Raw genomic sequence first — 26080 nt, 5'->3', positions numbered from 1 at the left:
AGCAATTTTAGGTAAAGGAATAATATCTTAAAATATTAAAATGATTTATAATTAGATCCATACAATCAATGTTACAAATATGCATAAAAGATGACCTCTACTATCCTTACGTTTTACAGTAATAAATTGATTTATTATTATTTTTTATATTAATTTTGTTATCAAGTAAATTTTCAATATGAATTTTTTATTTAATATTATAAATATATGATAAATTATATATATTTAAAAAAAAATTTCCTAATAGATCATAGTTCAAGTTTAATTGTCATGACATTTTAGTTTTTTATGTATATTAATTAAATAAAATAAATTTTATATGATAATATTTTTATAAAAAACATCAATAAAACTAATTAATCTAAATATTTAACACCAAACTACTGATATGCTTGGGTATTGAGCTACTAGAAAAAAATGAATGATTAATTGTTAATGACTTTCAATTTCTGGGCAACTTAGAATTCAAGAGTGAAATTTTTGTTTTATGGGTACCTATATTCCTGCCTAAATGGTTGTACAAACATTATTTGTTTGAATTTTTTTTTTTTTTATAATATGTAAACTTAAAAATTGCTTTAGAAAATAAAAATATTTTAAAAAACAAAAATAAAACCTTATTTGTAATTGGTTCAAATTAAATTTTTTAATAACTAGTTAACTGTAAAAAAGAAAAACTCAACGGCAAGTACTAATAATATAATAACGATGTAGTCTTAATAGATTTTTTGCTTTTGTTAAGAGTATAATATAAATATAATAATAATAATTTGGTACTAAAACATTTTTTCTTTTCCAAAGATTTTAATAGAAATATAAAAATATAATAACAAGAATATATTATAATCATTTTTTAATAATAATTTAATATTAATTACAATATCATACTATAATAATGATTTAATATTAATTATAATATATATAAATATAATATTTTTAAAGTAGAATAATGAAAAAATAAGACATTTTCAGTGTACTTTATCTATATTTCTCTAAAGATAAGTATGCTAGTTAATATCATTCACATATTTAGATTTAAGAAAAAAAATTGAAGATTATATAAGAATAAATGTAAATTACCAAAAAAAAAAAAATATTCCAATTATGTACCAAATTTTAATATGTCATAACCAATTCAAAATGAGCCCCCATAAATACTAAGCATGCATTATTAGATTTCCTATATTTAATGATTCTTTCTAATAAAAAAAGACAAAACAAATTTATCATTTATTTATTCTATAATAATATAGATATTTATAATTATGTATACCATTTATAGTAATAAAGAAATAACGATTCAGACCAGGGGCAGTGCCAGTTATGTGGTTACCGGATAGTGGCGTGTTGTACTTAGCTTTTGACCATACGCATCTGATTTGTATAATGATTATTATCAACAACCTCGGTACCTGCAAAAAATGAGAGCGTAAAAGCAGAGCTTTTCACAGGGCAGAGACAATTACAAAAGATTGAAGGGTTTTGAGATTTGCGAAGGACGGAGAGATGGAAAATGAAGCTGCCGGACGACGCTTGCAGAAGATCAGCGCACATTTGAACGCTTCGGCAAATGAATCCAATTTAAATGGACGCCTAAGCACTAATTCCACATCGGGAGAATATTACATCGGTAATTTTCTACATCTGCCTCAATCTTAGCCAGCTTTTGCATTTTTTTCGGAGGCAGTTCTTGCTGTTTAGAGGCGTGATTTTGTTTAATCTGTATTCTTTAGATTAAAGATTTACAGCACGAAAGTGATTAGTTTTTCAACAATAATCCAATTGGTCACCCTATTTTGATGAAGAAGGCATTAACCGATGTTTTTTAACAAATAAATTTATAAGAGTTTTGAGGCTTCCACGGTCCATGATTCATTGTGATTTTTTTAAAGACCACGACTTTTCAGATGACATTAGCCGAGGCAGGGACTTCTTAGCATGTTCTGTTCTGGCTATGATCAACTGTTGATGAAGTTAAATGGTTGAAAAGGACGGAATCATGTAGTATTTCGAGACATGTTCAGCAGTATTGAAGAGAGGGAGTTTTACGTGCATTTTGACTGCAGGAAATGGGGAATGGATATTAATTATGTTGAAATGATTACCAAATGGGACTAACAGTTCCTGAGAAGTTCCTAGCAAAGCACATAAGGATCATTTGGGGACTTTTTGATCTCTTAGTTTAATAAAATGGATCTTCTCCAGGGATTAACCCCGACTATTAATCGCCTATAATTATACTTTGATGATGCCTCCAGAATCAATCTATAAGTGTAAAGATAGGAGGCAAAATAAGAACATCATCTGAGAGATTTTTCAAACATATACAGCGGGCTTGCATTCCCTTTCTTTTACCAATAGATTTATCAACCTCTCAGGTCCTATAGAATATCTTTGACCTGTAGTTCTTAACAATTTTTTCCAAATTCAGCTGACCTTATGTTTTTGGCAAATCTCTTTGTGAGGTGAATTTGAACAGAGTTTATCTCCATGGTTAAAGTGGAACATGCTTAGGGTTTCTAGAGGAATCTGGTCATGTTCGTGACATGTAAAAGAAAAGGTTCAATCATTGTATATTGACGATCATTCGAAGTTCCTTTGTTGTATTTTCTCAATCTAGTTGTCCAATAAGTGATGGTACTGAACTCCAGCCTTGGTTTATAGCTTTGGTATTCTTGACCTCCTTGTTTTGTTTAGTGTTATTCCCTTCATATTGTTATTTATACTTGTATCCGTATCATATGCTTTGTGTTTACTCCCTTTTATTATTAACAGTTTTAATATTTTCACAGGTGAACAGAATAGTATGTCTGGATACAACTATGTAATAATAAATATTTAACATTGTTTTAGTCTTTAGCTGCTTTTTCAGATCCCGAGTTCTTTTTACCCTACTACATCCCGTTGTTACTGACGCACTTTTCAGTAACATGCTCATGGTTTTTAGAAGAATCTGGTCATATTGGGGACATTTAGAAGAAAAAGATTCAACCATTATATCCTATGTATTGATGATCATTTGAAGTTTCTTTGCTTTATTTTCTCTATTCCGTTTTCAAGTGATGGTGCTGAATTCCAGCCTTGGTTTCTAGCCATATTTTAAAGGGTAAATGCTTTTGAACTGGAGCTATAAACCGGTGAGGTCACAACTGGAGACCTCAACAGTATCACTCTAGTGGGTTTGAATCTTGGTCGCAAGAACCACAGCACCACAATTTAACCATCACAGTATGCCAATAATGGCAGCCTTGGTTTCTAGCTTTGGTATACTTGTACTGGGATTATATGCTCTTTGTTTACTCCCTAAGTTGCTGGTTTTGGTTTGGGTTCAAATTTGGGTTCGAGAACTTGGTTCAGCAAAATTTGAAAATGAGTTTTGGGTTCAAGAACTTGGTTTGACAAAACCACCACAAACTTGTAATCATAGCATCATATACTTCAATTTCAATATCAAAATAATAATATCAAACCAGAACCAGAACTGGACTCGACCGGACCAGTACCCAGGCTGCCAGGGGGAGAACCCTGCAACTTAGTTTACTCCCTCTAGTTATGAAAGGTTTTGAGATTTTCACAGGTGAACATAATATTATATCTGGTTAGAACTATGTAATAATATATTTTAAAAATTATTTGAGTGTTTAGTTGCTTTTTCAGATCGTGGGTTCTTTTAAGCCTACTACTTTCCATTGTTACTGATGTACTTTTGGAGTCCCATTGGTCTACTTTGCCTGTTTGTGGAAATCAATTTATTTTCAAGAGATGCTAGTTCTATTTTAATTTCAAATACTGCTTTTTTATAATGGCTTAGGTGGTAAGGAGCATTCCTATCATGATTTGGCTATTTTGAATATCTTATCTGCGTGCATGTTGAACTGAATCTCAGATGTGGTTATTCTAGTCCATTTGTTTTAATTGTTCAAAAATTGTGAGTGTTGTGCACAGATGAAGGTTACAGTGTCATTCTTCCAGAGGAGTTGCAGACAGGAAAATGGAATGTTTACAGGTGATTTTTATCTCTAATTTTGTTTCAACCATGGATCTATTGATTTATTGCATTATATTGTACATGTTGGATATAAATATAATGATTGCCTTGGGGATAGCAGATCAATACGTTCTCCATTGAAGCTTGTGGACGGATTTCAACATCATCCCGAGATTGGAACTCTGCATGACAGTTTTGTGTAAGTGAATGTTAAACAACTTATTTAAGTGTTTATAATTATTGATTGTTGCCAATATTTATTTGTACATGGCACATGCCTATAATTTAACTTATTCATTATAAATTTTTAACACTAATTAACCACCGGGAATAAGAGATTGCTTTATTTTGGAAACTGAAATATGTGTGTTCTAATAGTGGCTTATCTGTGAATGTAGTATATGCACTTTGTTTGAATGACCCATGCAACCCATTTAAACTGAAAGAAATATCAAATCAATTGAGATGGCTTGTGGCAATTTTGTGCAGATCAAGTGTAGTCATGAAGAAACAGTCAAGAAAAGATAAAACACAAAATGTATATGTAATTTAGAACATGGCACAATAATTTTGGACCGATGGTGTGATGTTCTCTGGCAAGTATTTAGGTCCAAGTAGTCTCTGGAATCTGGAAATTGGCACCTTAGGCATATAATGGAGCTCAAACCATGCTTAATCACAGATCATGATTATTGATGCATGCCTGTATGAGAATCTTTGTGTTGATTAGACTTAGAGTGGAAGGTCTTATAGAATGCATTATAGATATATATCTTTTAACTAAGTTTTGGAATGCAGGAATGCTGTGAATTCCTACCATGATTTTAAGTATCTGGGAACGCGTATACGTATGGATGGAACTGTTGGAGAGTAAGTTCTTTTTGTGTAGAAGATTGAATCTGTATGTGGAAAAACATGAGCCAAGAAACCAAACCTGGAGTCATTACGGTTCATTTTTTTCTTTTTCCTTATAGATATAAGTGGATGACATATGGAGAGGCAGGGACAGCACGGACTGCAATAGGTTCTGGGCTTGTTTATCATGGAATTCCAAAAGTAAAGGCTTATTCTCCTAAGCTCGTGTGATAATTTTCTTTCAGTTAAAGTTTAACATGGAGGCTATTTATAAATAGTGTTGTGTCCAAATAAGATGGACTATGAATTTTTGTAGCATTATATGAAATTTAAAATCATGATTTCTTTCAACTTTTGAAACTTAATTTTGACATTTTGAGATATAACAAGCCAAATATATTTTGGTTGATGTTTATTTAAAATGGTGCTTTTTTTCTCACTGTGACTTTTTTCCTTTGTTTAGGGAGCTTGCATTGGAATCTACTTAATCAACAGACCAGAGTGGTTGGTCATCGAAAATGCATGCGCGTCATATTCTTACATATCGGTCCCTTTATATGATACATTGGGTAACATTTTATTTTCTTCTTGTTCAGTTCATCTGCTTCCTTGAATTTAAATTTTAAACTGTCATTTTTTTTGGCATAGCAATTGCTGATTCTGCATAGAAACTACATTCTGCAGGTCCAGATGCTGTGAAATATATTGTAAACCATGCTGATATTCAAGTTGTATTTTGTGTACCTGAGAACTTGAGTAATGTAAGTGAATTCTTTGTCCAAAAGATGAAGCAGACAGTTCTTTTGTAATTTTTTGTTGTCAAGACTGCAACTTATGGTAGATTTTCTTGAAACATTTTAATGGTGATATATAAAGCCAACAACATAGTTATATTTTTGCATTTTTTTTGTTAATAGCTGTATTTTAATTGTGAATGTCATTAATAACATAATTTTGATTGGAAATGCACAAATAGGATATATTTTACTGCAGAATTTAGAGAAAAGGTAAGCGCAAAGGGTCTCATGAACATAATTGTGAATATTGCAGACGATCAATATTCTTGACAAAAGAAATGTTGAGAAATGGAGATTTGCAATTTTGCATCATACCTAGACCTTTTAATACTTGAGTTATAATCAGAAGGTTCAGTAGAGCACATTGAATGTAACTTGCAGGATCCATATTGCCATTTCATATTTTTTATATTATATGTGACTCAATAATTAAGTGCCAGAGCTGGTGAAATAACTACTAAAATATTAATGAGAATGCACATATAGCTCTGGCAATCAAAATTGTTTTTGTGAATTGACACAACATGAACGAATCTAAAGAAATCATTAATTAACTAAACTTAAAGTATTAATTAGATCACATATCTAGCCTGCACAATCCAAAAGATTTCTGTATACTGATCTTGCTATGAAAATGCTTTTTGTCTTCCCTTATTCTCATTACATATCAGCCACATAACAGACAAAGCGTATAGTTTGCCACTCAATGCTGGAAACTTTACTTGAATTCATAGACATTTAATCACCATGAAGCAGAAATCCTATTATTCTAAATAATCTTACAACTCCTTGAGCTCTCTTACATCCTGATGATGAATCATGGAGTGTGATTTGAAACGTTGATGATTAAAAAAAATTTACACAATCAAATCCAGAAACTGTATACATTTAATCTAGGCTGCCGGTTCAGGTTCGAAGAACCAGTACGCCGGTATGGCAAAATTTTGAAAAGGGGTTTGGGTTCGTTAGTACAAAAACATGTAAATTATATATATATGCAGCCTATAAACATGAATTAAGATTAACATGTCACATAGCATCATATAAACAACAAAACCAACATAAACTTGTAATCATAGCATCATGATCATACCATAACAGCATCATATACATCAAGTTTAATATCAAAATGATAAAATATTCAAGTATCATTGTTTCAACTTTCAACAATTTAAAGTTTGATCATCAAATGGATTCTCTAATTCGTCATCCTCATTCTCCTCCTCCTCATCCTTGACATTGACATTAGATGAATCAATACCAATGCCAATGACACTTGCACTTGCACTTTAAGTTTGCTCGCTATCTGAGTCATCAAATGCAATAAGCTGAGAAGTGAATTTATCCAAATCAGTATGTTTTGGCTCCATATCCCACATCTTCGTTTCCCCTTGTTTGTAGTCATATTGCTTGTGTGAAATGAGCCAAGTTAATGTTTTAAAACTCACTTTTAGGGTCATTTTAATTTTTTATGTGGTGGAATTCAAAAAAAATATCCATTTTTGGGCTGTCAAACCCCTGGGTTCGACTTGGGTCCTCTTGGGTTCGCCCTGGTTCGAACCAGGCCTGTGAACCACGAACCCTGTCCGAACCACATGCGAACTGGACCCGAACCCCGAACCAAGACTGTACCGGACCAGTACCAGGGGTCTAGGGGGCCGAACCTGGTAACTCAGCATTTAATGGAAGGAGATATACCAAATAGTGGGTTCAAAATTTGTATGAGATGAATGATCAAGATAACTTGCATCACTCACCTATGCAATCCAAAAGATTTCTGTAAATTAATCTAACCATTGAGTCATTTTTGTCTTCCCTTATTCTTTATAAGGTTTTATATATCACCTGCATAACAGACAAAGCATATTGTTTGCCACTAAATGCTAGAATCTTTACAAAAATTCATGGACATTTAATCACCATGAAGCAGGAATACCATTGTTCTGAATAATGGAAGGAGATATAATAAACAGTTTGGTCAAGAGGTGTATGAAATGGGTAGGCAACATGACTTGCATCATTGATTGCATCACCATTGACTGTGTATACTTTTGGTGTTTGAAATATCCTAGGGTGATCTTAATTCAACTGTACACAAAATCCCTCATGTGCAAAAAACATATAACTTGGAAATTAAGTAATTTAATTCAAACAAGACGACTGATGCAACTCAAAACTGCTTCTATTTCAATAACAATCTGTTACAGCCTTCTGTCATTAATTTGGCAGGAAATTGATTACAAAACAGAGATATGAGATCTATCTTATCACCCAAATTTGTAATGCATACAATTCTTTAATTCAATATTGCAACCATCTGCTACATTTCTGTAGGTGAAGAACAGAACTCTGACTTGTTATCCCTTCCTTAAATTCGTACCTGAGATTGGGTTGGCTTTGCTTTGCTGTTGTTGGAGACACGCAGCAATGCAATAGAAATCGTGACTGGAGAGGAACCAGGTGGCAATCACATAACCCGGGGAGTTCGCTGACTTCTCACTTGATCAATTGGTTTGGCCTTATGATGTAATCTTTCCCTTCACAACCCTTGCCTCCAGATGTTGCAATTCCAGCAAATAGGTGACTGTTGCAATGATTAGGTACCTTGTGGATTGGTGCTGACTTGCAGCCTGGTAAATTCCCTTCGCACTTCTCTTGACCCTATTTGTTCCACGACTTAATTTTCCTTATCTTGACCTTGGCAAATCACTGGCTGGTTACCTGAGACTCTGGGAGTATTGTCTCAAATCACCTGCTTGCACCAAAGCGTTCAATAGATTTTCCAGTCTTCTAAATGAATATGCCCACTGATATGGATAACCTTTATGTTTTTTTTCCTTTCCGTCCTTTTATCCAAATCCACAACTTGCAATATAAATCACCGCAATCATTAACATTAGCTATTAAGAATCTTAAATGGCAAGCTCAAATCAAATCGGCAAAAATAAAATAGCTCTTTCAAATATTAAAGAGGCTGTAATATTAAACAAGCCCGACTATAATGAAAATCGCAATTATTAGCCATGGCTGGGCCGATAGAAATATAAGCACTTAAATAATCGGAAATATTATTAACTTTCATAGAAACCTTGTACCAGCCTCGGACATTCCGGCCAAATAAAATATAAGTCAATTCCCATATATTTATGCCAGACTCGGACATTCCGGCCAAATAAAATATAAGTCAATTCCCATATATTTATGCCAGACTCGGAAGTAAACTCAAAAGCAAACACTCCGTTAATACTAAGTCTGACAATTGAACTTATCTGCAAATTTGTCTTTAATAGAGACTTCATAAATTTATGACAATTGTGAACTCCGTCTCGAATCCACCCCTTCGGAAGAGCTAGGTTTTTGTCCAACCCTTTGATCACCTGCTGAAGGTTTCCATCCCCATAAATCATAAATCATCAAACCAAATCCATAAGCATGTCTAATACATCATAGGAACCTCCTTATAAAGATCTACATGGAGCATCTAGAAGATAGGCTGACCTGATATAATTGGAGAAATATATTTAATAAAGTGACATTGTATATTATTTAATTAAATTAATTAATATTAAGTCATTTGAATATTTTATTTATTTTTTGACAACCTAATAAAAATCAATTTAATTAATTGTCACCTTAAAAATTGGGGACATTACAATCCTCCCACCAAAACATTGTTTATCCTCAAGCAATTCTCTGCTGCACCACCAGGATCCTGAACTAGCCATATGAAGAACACAATATAATTCTGCTGCTCAACTTGTAACTCTGTCATGCTGAAGTATTCCCACCATTATGCTGATTATTGGTTCCCAAATGTTGGAACTATCACGACTTCTGATGGAAAAAAGATGATTGTCTCTTATCCACTCTCCTACCAACAATGTCTCATCATAATTCCGCCATTCCATACTCATGGTGTAGACTGAATATTGATTAACAATATGCTGCATGCTCATGAGTGTTTGCATTCTCATCCGTTCTACATATTCCAAACTGTCCACCATAGATGCATAAGAAATAGTAAATTCATCATGAAATGTCATTCTTGAAAAATCTCTTGCATCATCAACATTGTTGTCCTCATTTTTGTTTCCAAAAATGAAGGACCACTACGGTGAAATTTTTATGAAAAAATGAAAAATTTTACTCTATGGCACGCTTCCTGAGGCAGAATTTTGACCAATCCTTTGACTGGCTTAATCCTCAATCCATTCTTGAACTACGTTTCGAATTTCGTCCAATTCTGGGTTCGTTTGCTATGCCTTTCCTTCAATTTCAGGTTTTAAAACCCCGACTGCAGGTGGAGAATTTTCTTCAAACTGCAAGTTTTAATGATATTCATTGTTTTGGTCTTTGTAGGGGAATTTTTGACCAATTACATGTGCACTTTTATTTCAAATATGTTAATTGTAATTTCTTTTAAGTTTCCCCTTTGTTGTTTTTATCTTTTTATTGTTTTTTGGTCATTTTTAGTTAAAATAGGGATTTTTTGGCTCAACTGCAAGTAAACTTGCATTTTGGTCAAAAAACCCCTACTTTAATGGTTTTCACATGTAATAGGGATTTTAAATCCCCATTACATATGTGCAAGTGTTTCTAACTTGTTGTAGGGATTTTATTTCCCTTTTACAAGTATTTTTTTTAAACTTGCAGTTTGCTCCAAAAAACCCGATTTTGCCTTGCAAGTGCATTTTTGACAATTTTTAAACTTGTCATTTGTCCAAAAAATCCTGATTTTGGCTTGGTAAGTGAAAAAGTGAATTTTAAACTTGCTATTTGTCTTAAAAATCCCGATTTTGGCTTGATAAGTGAAAAAGTAAAAAATAAAACTTGTCATTTGTCTTAAAAATCCCGATTTTGGCTTGATAAGTGAAAAAGTGAAAATAAAACTTGTTATTTTCTCCCCAAAACCCGATTTGCTTGATTTTGGGCAATTCGAACATGTCATTTGTCTTCTAAAACCCGATTTGCATGAAAAATGGATTTGTTGAAGATGTCAAAGCGATTTTTTGGGGAGATTTGCTAGAGATGCAAGGCGTTTAGGATTCTATCCTATTCTCATGCATTTACAAACACATTTTTCGCTATTTAGAATTTATTGTTACTGGTTTTTGGTGCTAAATCAGCAAAACGTGGTTCTTTTAATCCACTTTTTGGGCGTTTTTTCTCCACTCTCCTAAATCGTTTTGCCCTTTCCTACCTAGGCGTGGAGGGTGGGAGGATTTTCGAGCCATTTAATGATGCCGTTGGAGTTTGAAATGGTGGCCACGTTTTTCACGTGATTCCCTTTGGCTGCGTTTTTCAACATTTGGCATCATTCCTTCTTCTTCTTCCTTAGGCGTTTTGCTCTAATCCACTTGGATGCACTCTCTCATTGGCATTTTGGTCCTCCAAGTTTGGGATTGCTGCTACATTTATCAGTTTGGGGCATTTTTGCAAAAAACGGGATAAGGGTGCTTCCCGAATTGCTCCTTTTTACTGGTTTTGCTTCTTCATTCCAAGAATTGTTGCATTATTGGAGAAGCATTTGCATTTTTAAGAAAGGTATGTTCTCTTTCTTTTCTTCCCTTCATTTTATTATTTTCTTGTTTTCTTTATTTTTCGTTATTAGTTGCATTTTTGGCATGTGTTGTTCTTCCCCCAAAATTGGTTTTTGTGAAAGGAAATTTTTGTTCTTCCCCTTGGTATGCAATTGTTGAATTGCATTGTTCTTCTCAAAATTTCCTCTTTACTTGTATTCGGGATTTTTAATCTCGATTACAAGTTCGCTGGAAATTCTTGTTCTTCCCCTACGGTTAAGGAATTTAACCATTTTTGGTTAAAATTCCAAGTTGAAAAGTGTGAAATACCCCTCCCTTGCAAATTCGGGTTTTAAAAACCGGATTACATGTTGAAGAGTTCTTCCCATTTTCATGAAAATGACTTTCCTGGATTTTCCCATTTCTATCCATTCATGTTCCCCATATCTGTACTTTCCATTTCTATCATTTCCCGCAAGTTAAAATCTCATTTTTCCTCCATTTCTCCATTTTCGAATTTACAAGTGTACTTGTATTCGGGTTTTAAAACCCCGATTACATGTATGTCCTTTCCAACTTGTATACTTGCGAAAGTTCTCCCAAGATCTGAAATTGGTCAAAGTCAAGATTTTCCCATTTCTACATATTTTCCCTTTTCCTCTTTCAAAACCGTGAAATTCAGAAACCAAAGTTTTACCCATTTGAAGAAGGAAGAATGATATTTGCATCTGACTATGATGTTGCCTTAACTCTTTTAAGTCTTCATCATAGCATTCCAGGTTCACAATCAATGTCAGATTTGCCGGCATCTCCAACTCCAAAGAAAATGAAATACAAATATGACAAATACCAGAATGAGGTTGCACCTTCCCAGGTTTCTTCTCCTTTGGATCGCATCAGGGACACAGAGATAGGGCACGTTGATATGGTAGAATTCATCAACAGGGTAGAAGATCCACAGGATAACAACTTGCAGCGGTTGTTGGACAGCCATATCCATCATGCATCTTCTTTCCCAGTGGCTGCCCTAGAACCTGAGTTTGTTCTTGCATGCGCCCATCATTTTGACAAGGAGTCAAGAGTCATCAAAAATGATGATGGTGAAGCTATAATTCGTCTTGATGTGGATATAATCGAGAAGGTCTTCAAAATACCTCCTGCACCTGTTTATATGGAAATCACCAAAGAAAGTGCAGCAGAGTATTATGTGAAAAGGGAAAAAGATTGCAAGCGACACATCAATAGGTGGATCCAAGAGCCACGACCTTCCTTCTCAAGGTGGGCCAAGTTGTACCGTTGTGATTTCAAGTGGGAGATAGGAGACACCATCACTCTTCTCAGCAGGATGATGGGCCTTGAGCACTCCAATGTCTTTGAGCCATGGATGTATCAATTCATTATGTTCATACGGCAGTCACATCACATTTCATGGGGTGAAGTCATCAGCGATGCCTTGTGCGAACAACTTGCAGCAGTTCCTACCACCATGACCTTCTTCATGAATTCTTATTTGGTATATTTAGCAGCATCACTTAGACACTTTCTAGGTCTTTCTACCAAGGGTGATCGCTCGCTTATACCAGTTTGGGAATATTATGACCAGTTGCCATTGAAACCCAGTAGATTGCATTTTAGAAGGGTCCAAGACGCACTCTTCAGATATTTCATGTGTCAGTTTGACATGGATCTCAGGAACAAAAGAGTATCAGATGAGGCATGGGTCAAAGTGTCTGAATATGGGTGTTTGTTCCTGCAATTTCCCACCTTCACCTATATGAGGATTGGATGCTATGATGGTCAGCCATACATGCTTCCAACATACCCAACCGATAAGATAATTCTTATGGAGTTGGGAAGACAGATCATGGTTGTTCATACTTTTCAGTCTGCTAGACACAAGGTTGGAATGGGGATCTCTACCACAAACCCATTGAAAATTGGTCGATACTCCTTTGTCACATTTGTAAAGGTTAAGGCCATGGAGGCTGAATTGCAGGAAATCAAGCTTAAGAGGTTCAAACCTAGAGCTGATTTTGATTATAGAGGTATGAAGGAGAAGATCAAGAAATCCTTTGTGCATGTCCATCGCATTGAAGACATTTGGGTAGATCTCCGCATAGAAGCCGAAGTTCTGAAGATGGATTACTGCAGGCTCACTATTGAGCAGATTGTTGACTTGAACTTGGCGGATATCCCACAAGGGATGATCGATGACGAGCATATACTTGATCCTGAATACACTTCACGAAGGGTTGAGGAAGCTCCACTTCCTTTGATCCAATGGTCACACAAGGAGTGCGTCTCCATCCTTGACAGATTTCAGCCTATCTTGGCCAACACTAACGCATGGCTGAAAAGTAATGCTGTTAGACTTATCAAAATCAAGGTTGGTAAAGAAGATGATTCTACAGGGCCTCTTGGACGTCAGTCTGAGATTCAGATTGATAACAAGGAGGGTGCTTCATCTTCGGGCACGATCAAGTTACGAGTCAGTCGTGCAATAGTGCTTCCTCCTAAGGAGACGACTATTCGTGGGAAGGAGAAATCACGGTTCCATGTTCGGGTGATCGATCTGGATAATCCAGAAGAGGGGCATCAATCTGATGATGCGCTTAAGTCTGCAGTTTCAGACTCGCCTCATGAGGTCATTCCTCCAGTTTCCATTGAGACGCCTCTTTCTCCTCTTGATTTTCTCGTAGATGAGTCTCCTCAGAATGCAGTTCCCATTTCAGCATACGAGCCTTCTCCTGATCAACAACAAGAAAGTGTGTTGAAAGTTCCTGAAGATAATCCCACTTGCATTCAGTTATTAGAAATTGATACTTCCACTTTTGGTTTTGAAGAATTCATGAGGCAATCTTCATGTCCATTGGTAACCAAGCAAACCGTGGTCGCTGTTCAAACAGATATTCCTCCCAAGGTGACCACGGTAATTCAAACAGAAACTGCTTCTCCTTCGCCTGCGGCTGCTACTGGAAGTGAGTTGATGACTTTGCCTCAATGGCTTAGTTCTTTCACCCCGAAAAGGAAGAAGCAAGAGATCTCACCTGATGCCTTTGACTACCAGCAACTCAAACAGTCCAGATCCAAAGTTGCTAAGAAGGCCAAGACTATCTCTAGGGTAACTGTTGATAATAACAAGATGAAAATAGCTGAAATTGTGGAACCTATTGCAGATAAGCCACTTGATGAAATGTCAGCTGCTGATTATAAGGTTACAAGGATAGAATTGGGCAAGCAAACACATGAGGTCATTAAACATGATGCTCAGTTTTTTGTTGCTTCACTGGTGCAAAGGTGTGACGATCTTCTTGCGAAGAAAGACAAGCTAGAAGAGGAAAACCGACAGCTTATGGCAACCATTCATAAAATTACAAAACCTGCTGCTAAAGGGAATAACTCCATAGGTTCTTCTGGTTCCCAAGAATCGATTCGTGGAGTGGAAAGGGCTACTTAGAAAGTACAAGCACTGGATTCCTAGGTTGATCAGCTTCATGATCAATGTGTACAAGTAGTAAAAGACATTTTTCAAATAATGTCTAAGTTGGAAACCATTAAGGAGAAACTGGATCAGACTTCTAACACTTTCAAAAAGAATCTGGAAAGTTTTGAGAAAAGTCTGGCAATCTGGCGTACCATGCCCCAACAACAGCTGAGTATTTTGCAAGAGCACACCATCATCTCTTCCAGGGTCATGTACTTGGAATTTGAAGAACTCATGGAAAACAAGACCCTTGTTCTTAAATCCCTCATTGAGGAGATCGGTGATGCAAGGAGATTTCGGGATGAAGTTTATCGAGGTATTGTCTCACATTGTGAAAGGGCCTCTTGCAATATAGTAAGTCAGGATAGAGAGCTGATCCCAAAAGAAGAGGTTCTTGCTGATTTACAGATGAGGATTCATAATGAATGGAGGAGCGAACAATTCTCGGCAGCTTCAATTCAAGCATTGATGAAACACCAAGCCTTTTTGCATGAGATCCAGTCTATCCTAGATAAAAACAATTCCACGCTCCTCCGTTGTCACGACACTATTGTGAAGACTATGGTTGTTGCCAAGAACACCCATGAACCGAATCCCGAGGAACTACAAGCGAGCATCCAGAAATTTCAAGGATTCATGTCTTCACAAAATGCAACTTAAGTGTTTTTCAAAACTTAGTTGGATTTTCCCTTTTTTGTAATCTTTAGTTGTAATTTTGTTTTGACAAGTTACATGTAAAAGTAATTTTTGTAAAATGCAAGTTACACATTACTTGCGCTTTTGTAATTACATGTAAAACAACTACAAGTTGTGTCCGATTAGGATTGTAGTTGGAATAAGTCTTAGTTAGTTAGAGTAACTCTTAGTTAGTTAATGAAGTCTCAGTTATTTATTGAATGAGTCTTGGTGGTTGAGAGAATCTCTCAAGTTAGTTAGGATCCTCCCACCTTTTTCTCAAGGCTCCTCTTCTATAAATACTTGAGGAGTCCATTGTAATTATCATCTTTTGGAAAGCAAACAAAAACTTTGCCAGATTTACAGCAAGAAGTCTTTGAGCTTATATATGTGAATTGAAGGTTTTGAAGAATAATAAACAAGGATTACTCAAGTTTTGAGTCTTTGAGCTACATGTTTGAGTTTGAATCTTTTTATTTCTTCTATGCAAAGTGTTTCTAAAGGAGCTTAGTCCAATCTGATTTGAAGTCTTTGAGCTGCAAGTGGAGAAGATTAATTAAAATAGGAAAATCTCTAGAAGGAGCAGCAAGTCTTTGAGCTTGCGTCTATTCTTGAGGAAAATTACTGTTTGATAAGAAATAGCAGCAAGTCTTTGAGCTCGCATTAGTTCTTGTCTTTCTGTTAAAAGAATAAATCATTTCAGTCTTTGAGCTGTTGTCTTTTATTCGTTGTAAAATTTAGTATAGCAAAGGGTAGATAGGACTTCCAATAGTCAAGTCTTTGAGCTTGATATTGCTGTCCCGTCCCGAAGGAAGTGACGGAAGTCTTTGCGCTTTCAGGAAACTTCATTTCCTTTCTCTCATTTCACTTGAAAGTAGTTACTGCTGTTCATATTCAATCGCTATCCTTTTCTGTGAAGAGAAAAGGATATTGTCTTTCTTGAAGAAAGAAGGAAGACTGCTGTACCATCCTATTTTTATTTTAGTTTTAGTTAGATAGGGGAAGAATAAATCATTTCAGTCTTTGAGCTGTTGTCTTTTATTCGTTGTAAAATTTAGTATAGCAAAGGGTAGATAGGACTTCCAATAGTCAAGTCTTTGAGCTTGATATTGCTGTCCCGTCCCGAAGGAAGTGACGGAAGTCTTTGCGCTTTCAGGAAACTTCATTTCCTTTCTCTCATTTCACTTGAAAGTAGTTACTGCTGTTCATATTCAATCGCTATCCTTTTCTGTGAAGAGAAAAGGATATTGTCTTTCTTGAAGAAAGAAGGAAGACTGCTGTACCATCCTATTTTTATTTTAGTTTTAGTTAGATAGGGGGAGCCTTCCCTTAATTAGGAGAGTTTTTACTTGTGTGTTGTGGTGGAAACCACAATTTTGTATATTTCTTCAAGTGTACAAAATTTTCAACCAACAAACATCTCCACACCTTGGAGAATAAATTGGTAAGGTTGTCTCCTCATTCACATCATAAATATTTATTGCTGTGATCATCCTTGCTGCTGCTAACTGTGGTGTTTCATCCAAGAAGGCCTTGGGTATTATCTTCTTTCCTTCCACTATGAATTCCAACTCCATCTGCTAGAAGTCTTGAATGTATCGTCCAAGAGAATGCAACCATTGGATTTCTACTATTATATTGGAATCAACTATCCCAACTATTTAGAAATAATTGATAATGGTGTAGTCATCAAACTCAATATTCATTTATGGTACCCTCTTGCTGCATTTCCTCTTAAACCCATCAACCATCATGCCACGAAATCTTGAAAATTCTTCTAATGGCAATCCTCCTCTTGCTACCAATCACTCACAAAATTGTAAGTTGCACCACTGTCTTCCAAACATGTCACTTGCTGTCCATTAACCACTCCTCTTACTGTAAATGGCTAATACTTGGAAGTTCCTGGAAGTAAAGCTGTGGCACCATGTGCTAGGGCTACAGTATCTTGCTCGTCCTTGTCAGTCTCTGAAGAATCATCAATTGTGTCATGAACATCAGATGTAACTTCAATATAATGCAATTGACCTTTCCCATGACATCAATGACAGGGCACCCATGGTTCCTTACAAGTGAAGCACTACTTCGTATGCAGCTCATTCTTGCTCTCAAAATCCAGCTGCTTATCATCTTCCTTACTTGGCTTAGATGGGACTTAGGGCTCCTCTTGACATACAAAGCTATTCTTAGTCGTTGAATCCTCCAAATTAAGGGCTCTTGTGATGGCATGTTGCAAGGTATTTCTATCGAAGGACCCTACTAAAGAGGTTCAGCTAAGGCTTCAACAAATAGGACAACGAGTCTTCTTTTTGTTACATTTGGAACCATTATTGCTAGCCTTTGGAATTATGTTACATAATCCTCCACTTTACTCACTTGCTTCCGTTGTGCTAAATCCCATAAGTGGATTTCTAGATTCTTCCTATCAAATTTTTCTTTCAACCTTTTGCTGAAGTCCTCTATAGTGGTTATGGAATCATGCCCTTGAGTTATCATGCCATGATACCACCATTCATGGGCTATCCCTCCAAGGTGTAAAGTAGCAAAATTAATGGCCTTCTCTTCAAACATAGGATTCAATGAAAAGTGTCTAATTTTTGTAGCCATGACCTTGCTGATGTACTTTCTGCCCCATCAAAGTTGGGAATTGTAATCTTCCCATAACGGTGCTTGATATCCTTTCTTTCATCATACGCCTTCCTCCTATGCCCTCCTTTTGTTTTCAGTCCACAATATTCAGTGAAAATCATGTCGTTACAAACTGCTTCACTCAAGGCGTTGTATTCAATATAAAGTTGGTCCATTTCATTAGTTTGATCAAGTTGACTTTCACTCACATCCTCTTTTGACAAGAACTTGGCCCTGAATGACTTGGTATTTACTGATGAGTTGCTTCCTTCACTCCTATCATATGCAGGCTTATCAATACTGATCCTGATTGAGACCTCTCAACAATTGGACCATTTCCTTCATTGTTTTGGACACGTTAATATGAAACTCCTCAGACCTCTTGAAGAAGGCTTTAGCAGTGTCTTCGTCTTTGTCACCCATACTGGTACCCTTCTCTCTTTGTTGGTACCTTTGTTCCCTTTCACTCATCAACAATCCCATAGGTTGGCAAGACTAAAGCTTTGATACCACTGAAATATCCTAGGGCAATCTTTTTTCAACTGCACACAAAATTCCTCATGCACAATGAACATATAACTTGGAGATCAAATAATTTAATTCAAACAAGAGGATTGATGCAATTCAAAACTGCTTCTATTTCAATGGTAATCTGTTATAGCCTTTTGTCATAATTTTGCTAGGAAATTGATTACATCACAGAGATATAAGATGTATCTTATCACCCAAATTTGCAATGCATACAATTCATGAATTCAACATTGCAATCATCTGCTACCAATGACAATTTCTATAGGTGAAGAACAGAACTCTGACTTGTTATCCCTACCTTCAATTTGCACCTGAGATAAGGTTGGCTTTGCTTTGCTGTTGTCGGAGACATGCAACAAAGCAGTTGAAAGCATGACTGGAGAGGAACTAGGTGGCTATCACATAACCCTAGGAGTTTGCTGACTTATCACTTGATCAATCGGTCTGGCCTTATGATGTAATCTTTCTCTTCACAAAATGTGCCTTGAGATGATACGATTCCAACAAATAGGCGATCGTTACAATGATTAGGTGCGTTGTGGAGTGGCACTGACTGGTGGCTTGGTGAATTCCCCTCGCACTTCTCTTGACCTGGCTTGTTTCACGACTTAGTTTCACCTCGACAAATTGCTGGTTGATTACTTGATAGTATCGTCTCAAATCACCTATGTGCACCAAGGTGTTTAATAGATTTTCCAGTCCTGTAAATGAATATGCCTACTGATATGGATAACCTTTGTATTTATTCCTTCCGTCCTTTTATTCAATTCCACGACTTGCAATATAAATCACCGCAATCATCAACATTAGATATCAAGAACCTTAGACGACAAGCCCAAATTATATTGGTAAAAATAAAACAGCTCTATCAAATATTAAAGAACCCATAATATTAAACAAGTCTGACTATAATGAAAATCTCAATTATTAGCCTCAGCTAGGCTGATAGAAATATAAGCACTTTAATAATCGGAAAGATTATTAACCTTCATAGAAACCTTGCGCTAGCCACAGGCATTCTGGCCAAATAAAATATAATTCAATTCCCATATTTTATGCTAGACTTTAGAAGTAAACTCAAAAGCAAACACTTCTTTAATACTAAGTCTGACAATTGAACTTATCTGGAAATTTGTCTCTAACATAGACTTCACAAATTTAGCACAGTTGTGAACTCCGTCTAGAATCCACTCGTTTGGAAGAGCTAGGTTTTCATCCAACCCTTTTGTCAACTTTTGAAAGTTTTCTTCTCCAAAAATCATAAATCATCAAATCAAATCCATAAGCATGTCTAATACATCATAAGAACCTCCTTATAAAGATTTCCAGGAAGCATCTATAAGATAGACCGACTTGATATATCTGGAGAAATATATTTAATAAAGTGAAATTGTACTAATATTTTATTATTATTTAATTAAATTAATTAATATTAAGTCATCATTTGAATATTTTATTTATTTATTTGACAACCTAATAAAATCAGGCATATATTTAATTAATTATCACCTTAAAAATTGGGGACATTACAGTGTGGATGATTGTTAGTATTCATTCCAAATATTTACATGGCAGAGACAATTAGCTACCAATTCATCTTCGCACTGCCCAAAACGCAAAACAAATTATTTATTAAAGATTGCAATACCGCAAAATCGAATAGGTGACACCCATTATAAAAACCATTGTAGTAATGTTTTAATCTTTATAATTACAAGCCTAAGTAGATTGTTTCCATTAACTTGTCAACCTCAACACTCTCTAATTTAAGTCTTGTGGTAGCAAATCTTCCTTAGCTCGTATTGATATGTGGTTCTTTTTCTAAGCTAAAATGATGCTCTGCTTGTATGGTTTTATTTTATTTCCTCTATTCATGTTTTTCTATTTGTCCAAGTGAAATTCATTCCTTGAAATGACAAATGCTTTGAAACCACATCTAGAACACAACATCATAAATATTGAGTATGAAAAGTCAAAAGAATGATGATATTGTAACCTAAAATGGAAAAAATATATATGTGAGGACCCTTTGAAATGAACCTGAGATCTGAATGAATTTGCTTCAGATTGCCAATAATCATTGAAGATTGCGGGATCACTGGGATCACCACAACCTTAGAAATAGCTGATTTTCATGCCACCATTCTGAAGTTTGGCGAAACAACAGAATAGAAATTACTCCGACAATTTCCTATGCTCTGATACTATATCAGATTTTGTGGAGCAATCAAATACATTAAATATGCATTATGGGTTTGATTTTTATACATGAAAGAAATGAATAACCGTGCATTCATGGTTTCAACAAAATAACAAATAGAACATATGTTACTAATAAATAGTAACAAAATAAAACAACCTATAACAGACTAGATATACGGGTGGACAGTGATGAATATGCCAACAAATATAACTCTAAAGGAAGTGTCATCCAAATATAAAAATCAGGTGTTGTAGCTTCACATCCCTTCTCCTCAAATTTTCCATCTTTTAATCTGATTGCAATAAAACATTTATTTATATTGCAATAACATCTATGTTTATTGGCATCATTTCCTTGGCTTCGGTTCATTGCTATTGTAATGCATTAAGGCTCTGCAATTATTGTATTGCCTATTGGATTACTGATTATCTCTGGATGCCGGATGGTATGAAGGAAAGGTCCTCTATCAGTTCTCTAAGGAATCCAATAGCATATGCATGTTATCTGATTTGTGCTATTGTTAAACTGAAAAGAAAACACATGCAAGTTCACACATAAAATAATGACAAAAAAGGAAAGGTTATTTTATGTTTATTGACCCACTGGCGCATGTGCAATTTTTTTTCAAAATTAGTTTATAGAAGGATTTGATTAGGGTCCTCACCCATCCAAAAGCAAAATTGTTGAGACATGGACCAGCTAGGACTCGAACCTAGGACCTTCCATACGCTGCTAGAGTGCTCTACCACTGAGCTACTGGCCCCGCTTGGACCAGTCCATCGTCAGACCGGGTGTGGCTTATTTCCAACACCAACACCCCCCCTTAAGCCACACCTCTCGTGTGCTTGGGGCTCCTAGCCTGGACCTGGCTCTGATACCATGTTGAGACATGGACCAGCTAGGACTCGAACCTAGGACCTGCCATACGCTGCTATGGTGCTCTACCACTGAGCTACTGGCCCCTCTTGGATCAGTCCATCTTCGGTCCGGGTGTGGCTTATTTCCAACACCAACAAAAATATATAGAACAATAAGAAAACATAGAGGGACAAAGTAGGCACAACCTTAAACTGTGGTGAAAGGGAAGCTACAAATATATAGATCAAAAACAAAAGAAGGGCTGTAGCCCCCTACCATCAAAACTGGTGCCATCCTTGCAGGCCAACAAACCAACACCAGAGAAGCCTAACAACACTGCAACTACTGAAAAGACGATTAAAAGAGAACTAAAGAGAATGGGGTCACACACCGTTTGACAACACCATCTCCACAGCCCAGAGAGACCCTTATTTGTGAAACAAAGGTCACCCACACGTTCTTACCCTTACTAGCAGAAGCACTTTGGTTTGAATGTTAAAGGGAATTGCATTGTGGATGACTTCCTACCGTTTCACATAACAAAGAACACCCTCCCCAACTTGCAGAAGGGGAACAGCATTTGTCACTTAAAGGATGCCATCACAGTGGGTTACAGGCAGATTCTCCATGACTGACTGCATGAATGTTATGCAAATTTTAGTTTTCTGTTTTTGATGCATAAACAAATTTGGTTCATCATTATTCTACATTTATGTATCTTAAAAAATTGTGATCTTGGTGAATTCCTGAATTCCAATTTTTTTGCAAATTTGCTTCACCTACATTTGCTTGCATCCACAAGACCCTTCACACTGCTTTTCGCATAACCTTTGAATTGTGTTTTACATTGTATAACCTGTTTAGGTTCCCAAACCATGATTTCTAAATAGATTTCCTATCTTTTTTCCCTTGCAGGTTATTGGGATACCAACTCTTTATACCACATAATTCTAGGTGCATGTTTTCCTCTTGCGTTTTTTGTTCAACAGTATTTTTCCATGAGAAGCCATTGTGCAATTTTCCCGTGTCACAATGTGGAGTTTTTTTTGACTAATAGAAGGTTTTGTTGAATATTCAGGCAATTGAGAAGGGGGGGGGTGAATCAGTTGACAGTAAATTGTTCTTTCTAACCTTAATGCACAGATTCAAAATAATTAACAGAATTAACAGAACTTGAAAATGCATGCAAGAATCATATTAGACACAAGAAACACCAGATTTTATATGGAAAAGCCAAGAAGGGAAAAACAACAGAGAATGCTAATTCTCAATATATAAACACCGGTTAAGGTAATTTTTACAAAGGGTGGCTCATTGCTGGTAGGCTCACTGCCCTGAAAGGCTCACTGTTGATATGCTCATTGTAGGTGGGCTCACTACCCTGAAAGACTCACTGCTGAAGAAGAAAGAAAGATAAAGAGAATACACCACAAAAATTGCCAGAATTGCTTCTTGTAACAATCCACAACACTTTACTCACACAACTACTGGATTCTTTCAATCTCTCGTGGCTTCAACACACAAAGCCACACATCAATTTGTCAAATCAAACTCCTATATATACTGTCCGAAAATTATAATTCTCAATGTCGGCTGAGACAAAGATCTAAAATAGGTCTCCACTAGACATTTTGGTGGTGGTAAGGAATGAGAAGTGGACCATATCACACTGTTCCTCATCGAACATATCACAACGCTACATACAATACCAAAGCCAGACCCAAAATGCATTCGCCTGTTATATAGTCTCAATATCCAGTCCAAGGCCTTGAGCTCTAGACCAATCTGGACCCAAAGATAATATCAAGAAACATCTTCCGAGATACCAAACGCATCCGGTGAAACCGGGAAACTTTCCAAACGCACAACATACCTAAACCAAACACTTTTGCTTATCATACCACATCCAAACCTATTCCGGACTAGAGGATTTGACATCATTGACAACATATAATACAATGCTAACAATCTCCCCCTTTGTCATTGATGGCAACATCCATCAACAACATCGAAAGATCATCATTATGCACAGCCATCTCTTTCTCCCCCCTTGACAACAATGACAAAGGTGGACAAAACTCCCCCTGAAAAACTCATTCCTGCTCCCCTTGAGAGGAAGCATGCTAGCATCGGTCTAGAAAAGAATGTACATGCTGCTAACTAGACCAATGCACCTCTGAAATGCATATTAGTTCAAACTGGTAGGGGGTAATACCCCTAACTTCTGTCGGAGATACTCAAAAGTATCTTTGCACAATGCATTAGTAAATATGTTTGCAATCTGCTCTTTTGTAGGCACATACTCAAGTTTGACCTCATTGTCTAGAACTTTTTCCCTCATGAAGTGAAACCTGATAGACATGTGCTTTGTTTTGGAATGCTATACCGAATTCTTTGAAATGTTTATCTCACATGATTGAGATAGGATCATCAAACTTTACACCAATATCCTTCAAAGTCTGCTTCATCCATAAAATCTAAGTGCAACAAGAAGATGTTGCAATGTACTCTGCTTTTGCCGTAGATAAAGACATAATCTTGCTTCTTACTCGACTGTGTAACTAATCGGTATTAGAATATTTAATTATATTTTAGTCACCTATATTTAGTTCCTTGTTTAATGGTCATTTAGCTTTTTAGTTAATTAGCTTTTAAGCTTTTTTAGCATTTAGCTTTTTCTTTTTAGTTAATTAGCTTTTAAGCTTTATTTAGCATTTATCTTTTTAGTAGTTCACTTTAAACGACTTGTTCTTAATTTAGAACGTCGTCCTTGTAATCTCTTTATATACGCTTTTATATTGTTGAATAGATTATCTGACTATTGAATCATTCATTCAATTTATTTTTCATGGTATCAGAGCGGGTCAATGGGATTCTTTAAAGTTTGGCGAATTTTTTAATAAAAATTCATGCCCTTCTTTCTGGAATATTTTCCAGATTTTTCTTTTCTTGTTTTTTTATAAAAAAACGATTTTGCTTTTTAGAAGGCTTTTTGAGGGTTTCTGGTTCATGGGCGAATTTCTTTGTGCTGGGTAGCAGTTCATGTTTTTATTTAGTGTTCTGGAGATTTTAGGGCCTGCAACCAAAGAAACGGGACTCGGACTTGGCAAGGCCGACTCGGACTCGGCTGGACTCGGCATCAGACTCGGCTGGACTCGGGAAAGTGAAAAACTCAAGAAATTTAGAGATTTTTAAAGATTTAAAACTTGTTTCAGGCACCCTTTATTGAATACACCTTAAAGACACAATAACATCATCAAACTCGGCTCATTTGATTACATACACAAGTATACATCAATCACATAAGCATAAACGCAAATTGTAGCTGAAGGAAATAACAAACATAGATATTTAAATATTGTCAAATGTATACAATATTACAAAACTTATGGAATAAAAAATCTAGGTCATCATATAATCATCATCAAATGTTTCATACAAATACCAAAGATAAATACAACTACAAGCCTATGGCTCAAAGGAGCCTACACCCTTTGGCCTTGGCCCCCTGCGAAGGCGTCTAAGGTAGGTCCTGGATGATTCGATAGCCATAGCCGCTCCCCATGACACCATGCCATGCTCACCAACATCAGGAACATCCGTGTCACTATCTACCTCTGAATCTCTTGTCTGTGCTCGTGCTCTCCGCTCCTCATCTGCCATGGCTACAGTCTCAGCCTCTATATCTACCTGGTCGATCCTCAATGTTAGACTTAGAGGTTAAATTTTCCCTACTTCTATCGACGTAGTTTCCCCCCATATTTTTCGACGGGGGTTTGGGGGCAGCGCCCCCAAGGTGGGGTCAAGGGCATTGCCCCTTGCGCGCTCCCTGTCGTGATACAAGGTGGGGTCGAGGGGCAGCGCCCCGCGAGGCCAAAAAAAGTTATTATTTAATAAAGCCGTCGGGTGTTATTTTTCTATTGGCTGGCATGTTGTAACCCTAATTTTTCTCATTCTCAGGCGGAGGTTGTAGTGAACAAAGACGATACCTTTCATTTAAAAAAAACTTTTTAAAATGTTTTTTTTTGTCATTTTACTAACCTAGTCAGTAGCCGAGTTTGGGGCTCAGGACTCGCCGAGTTTGGCGAGTTTGAGCCAAACTCGCCAACTTGGCGAGTCTGGCGATTTTACTCGCCAGACTCGGACGAGTCCGAGTCCGAGTCCCTAGGACTTGCTGAGCATGACTCGTACTCGGACTCGCCGAGTCTGGGCGAGTCTCGTTTCTATGCCTGCAACTTGGAGTTTTTTTGTAGATTGAAAATTATCCTAGGGTTTCTGCAATTTTCGACTAGGGTTTTGACCCTTCATTTCAAGTCGAAATTTTGTTTTGCTTGTAGATTCTTGGTGGGTTTTTCGAGACCTCAACTGGGTCGTCGTCAAATTTTTATGGGTGCATCGTTTTCCGTGCCTCAATTTTTGATTTGTCGGATCTATATTTTGTTTTCAGATTCTTGGTGGGTTTTCGAGAGATTTTTTGGGTTGGTCTCAGATTTTTCTGGGTGCCTTGTTTTCCGCACCTCAAATTTTGTGCCAGCAAATTTG

The 26080-nt window shown here is 36.3% G+C and overlaps 1 protein-coding gene across 1 annotated transcript in view; it reads left to right on the top strand.

Annotated features, from left to right (window-relative positions):
* Positions 1-1297: 1297 nt before the first annotated feature.
* The window catches only part of LOC131034219 (long chain acyl-CoA synthetase 6, peroxisomal), a 70770-nt gene continuing 45987 nt past the window's right edge, over positions 1298-26080 (top strand). Inside the window, exons 1-7 of the mRNA XM_057965611.2 lie at positions 1298-1630; positions 3946-4006; positions 4110-4187; positions 4787-4858; positions 4963-5044; positions 5307-5412; positions 5528-5604. Of these exons, the coding sequence (XP_057821594.1) occupies positions 1507-1630; positions 3946-4006; positions 4110-4187; positions 4787-4858; positions 4963-5044; positions 5307-5412; positions 5528-5604 (600 nt within the window). The 5' untranslated portion in view covers positions 1298-1506. The remainder of the gene's footprint in view (positions 1631-3945; positions 4007-4109; positions 4188-4786; positions 4859-4962; positions 5045-5306; positions 5413-5527; positions 5605-26080) is intronic.

This window comes from Cryptomeria japonica, chromosome 3 (genome assembly GCF_030272615.1).
Source record: "Cryptomeria japonica chromosome 3, Sugi_1.0, whole genome shotgun sequence".
NCBI lineage: Eukaryota > Viridiplantae > Streptophyta > Pinopsida > Cupressales > Cupressaceae > Cryptomeria > Cryptomeria japonica.
This window is presented reverse-complemented; position numbering and strand designations above follow the sequence as displayed.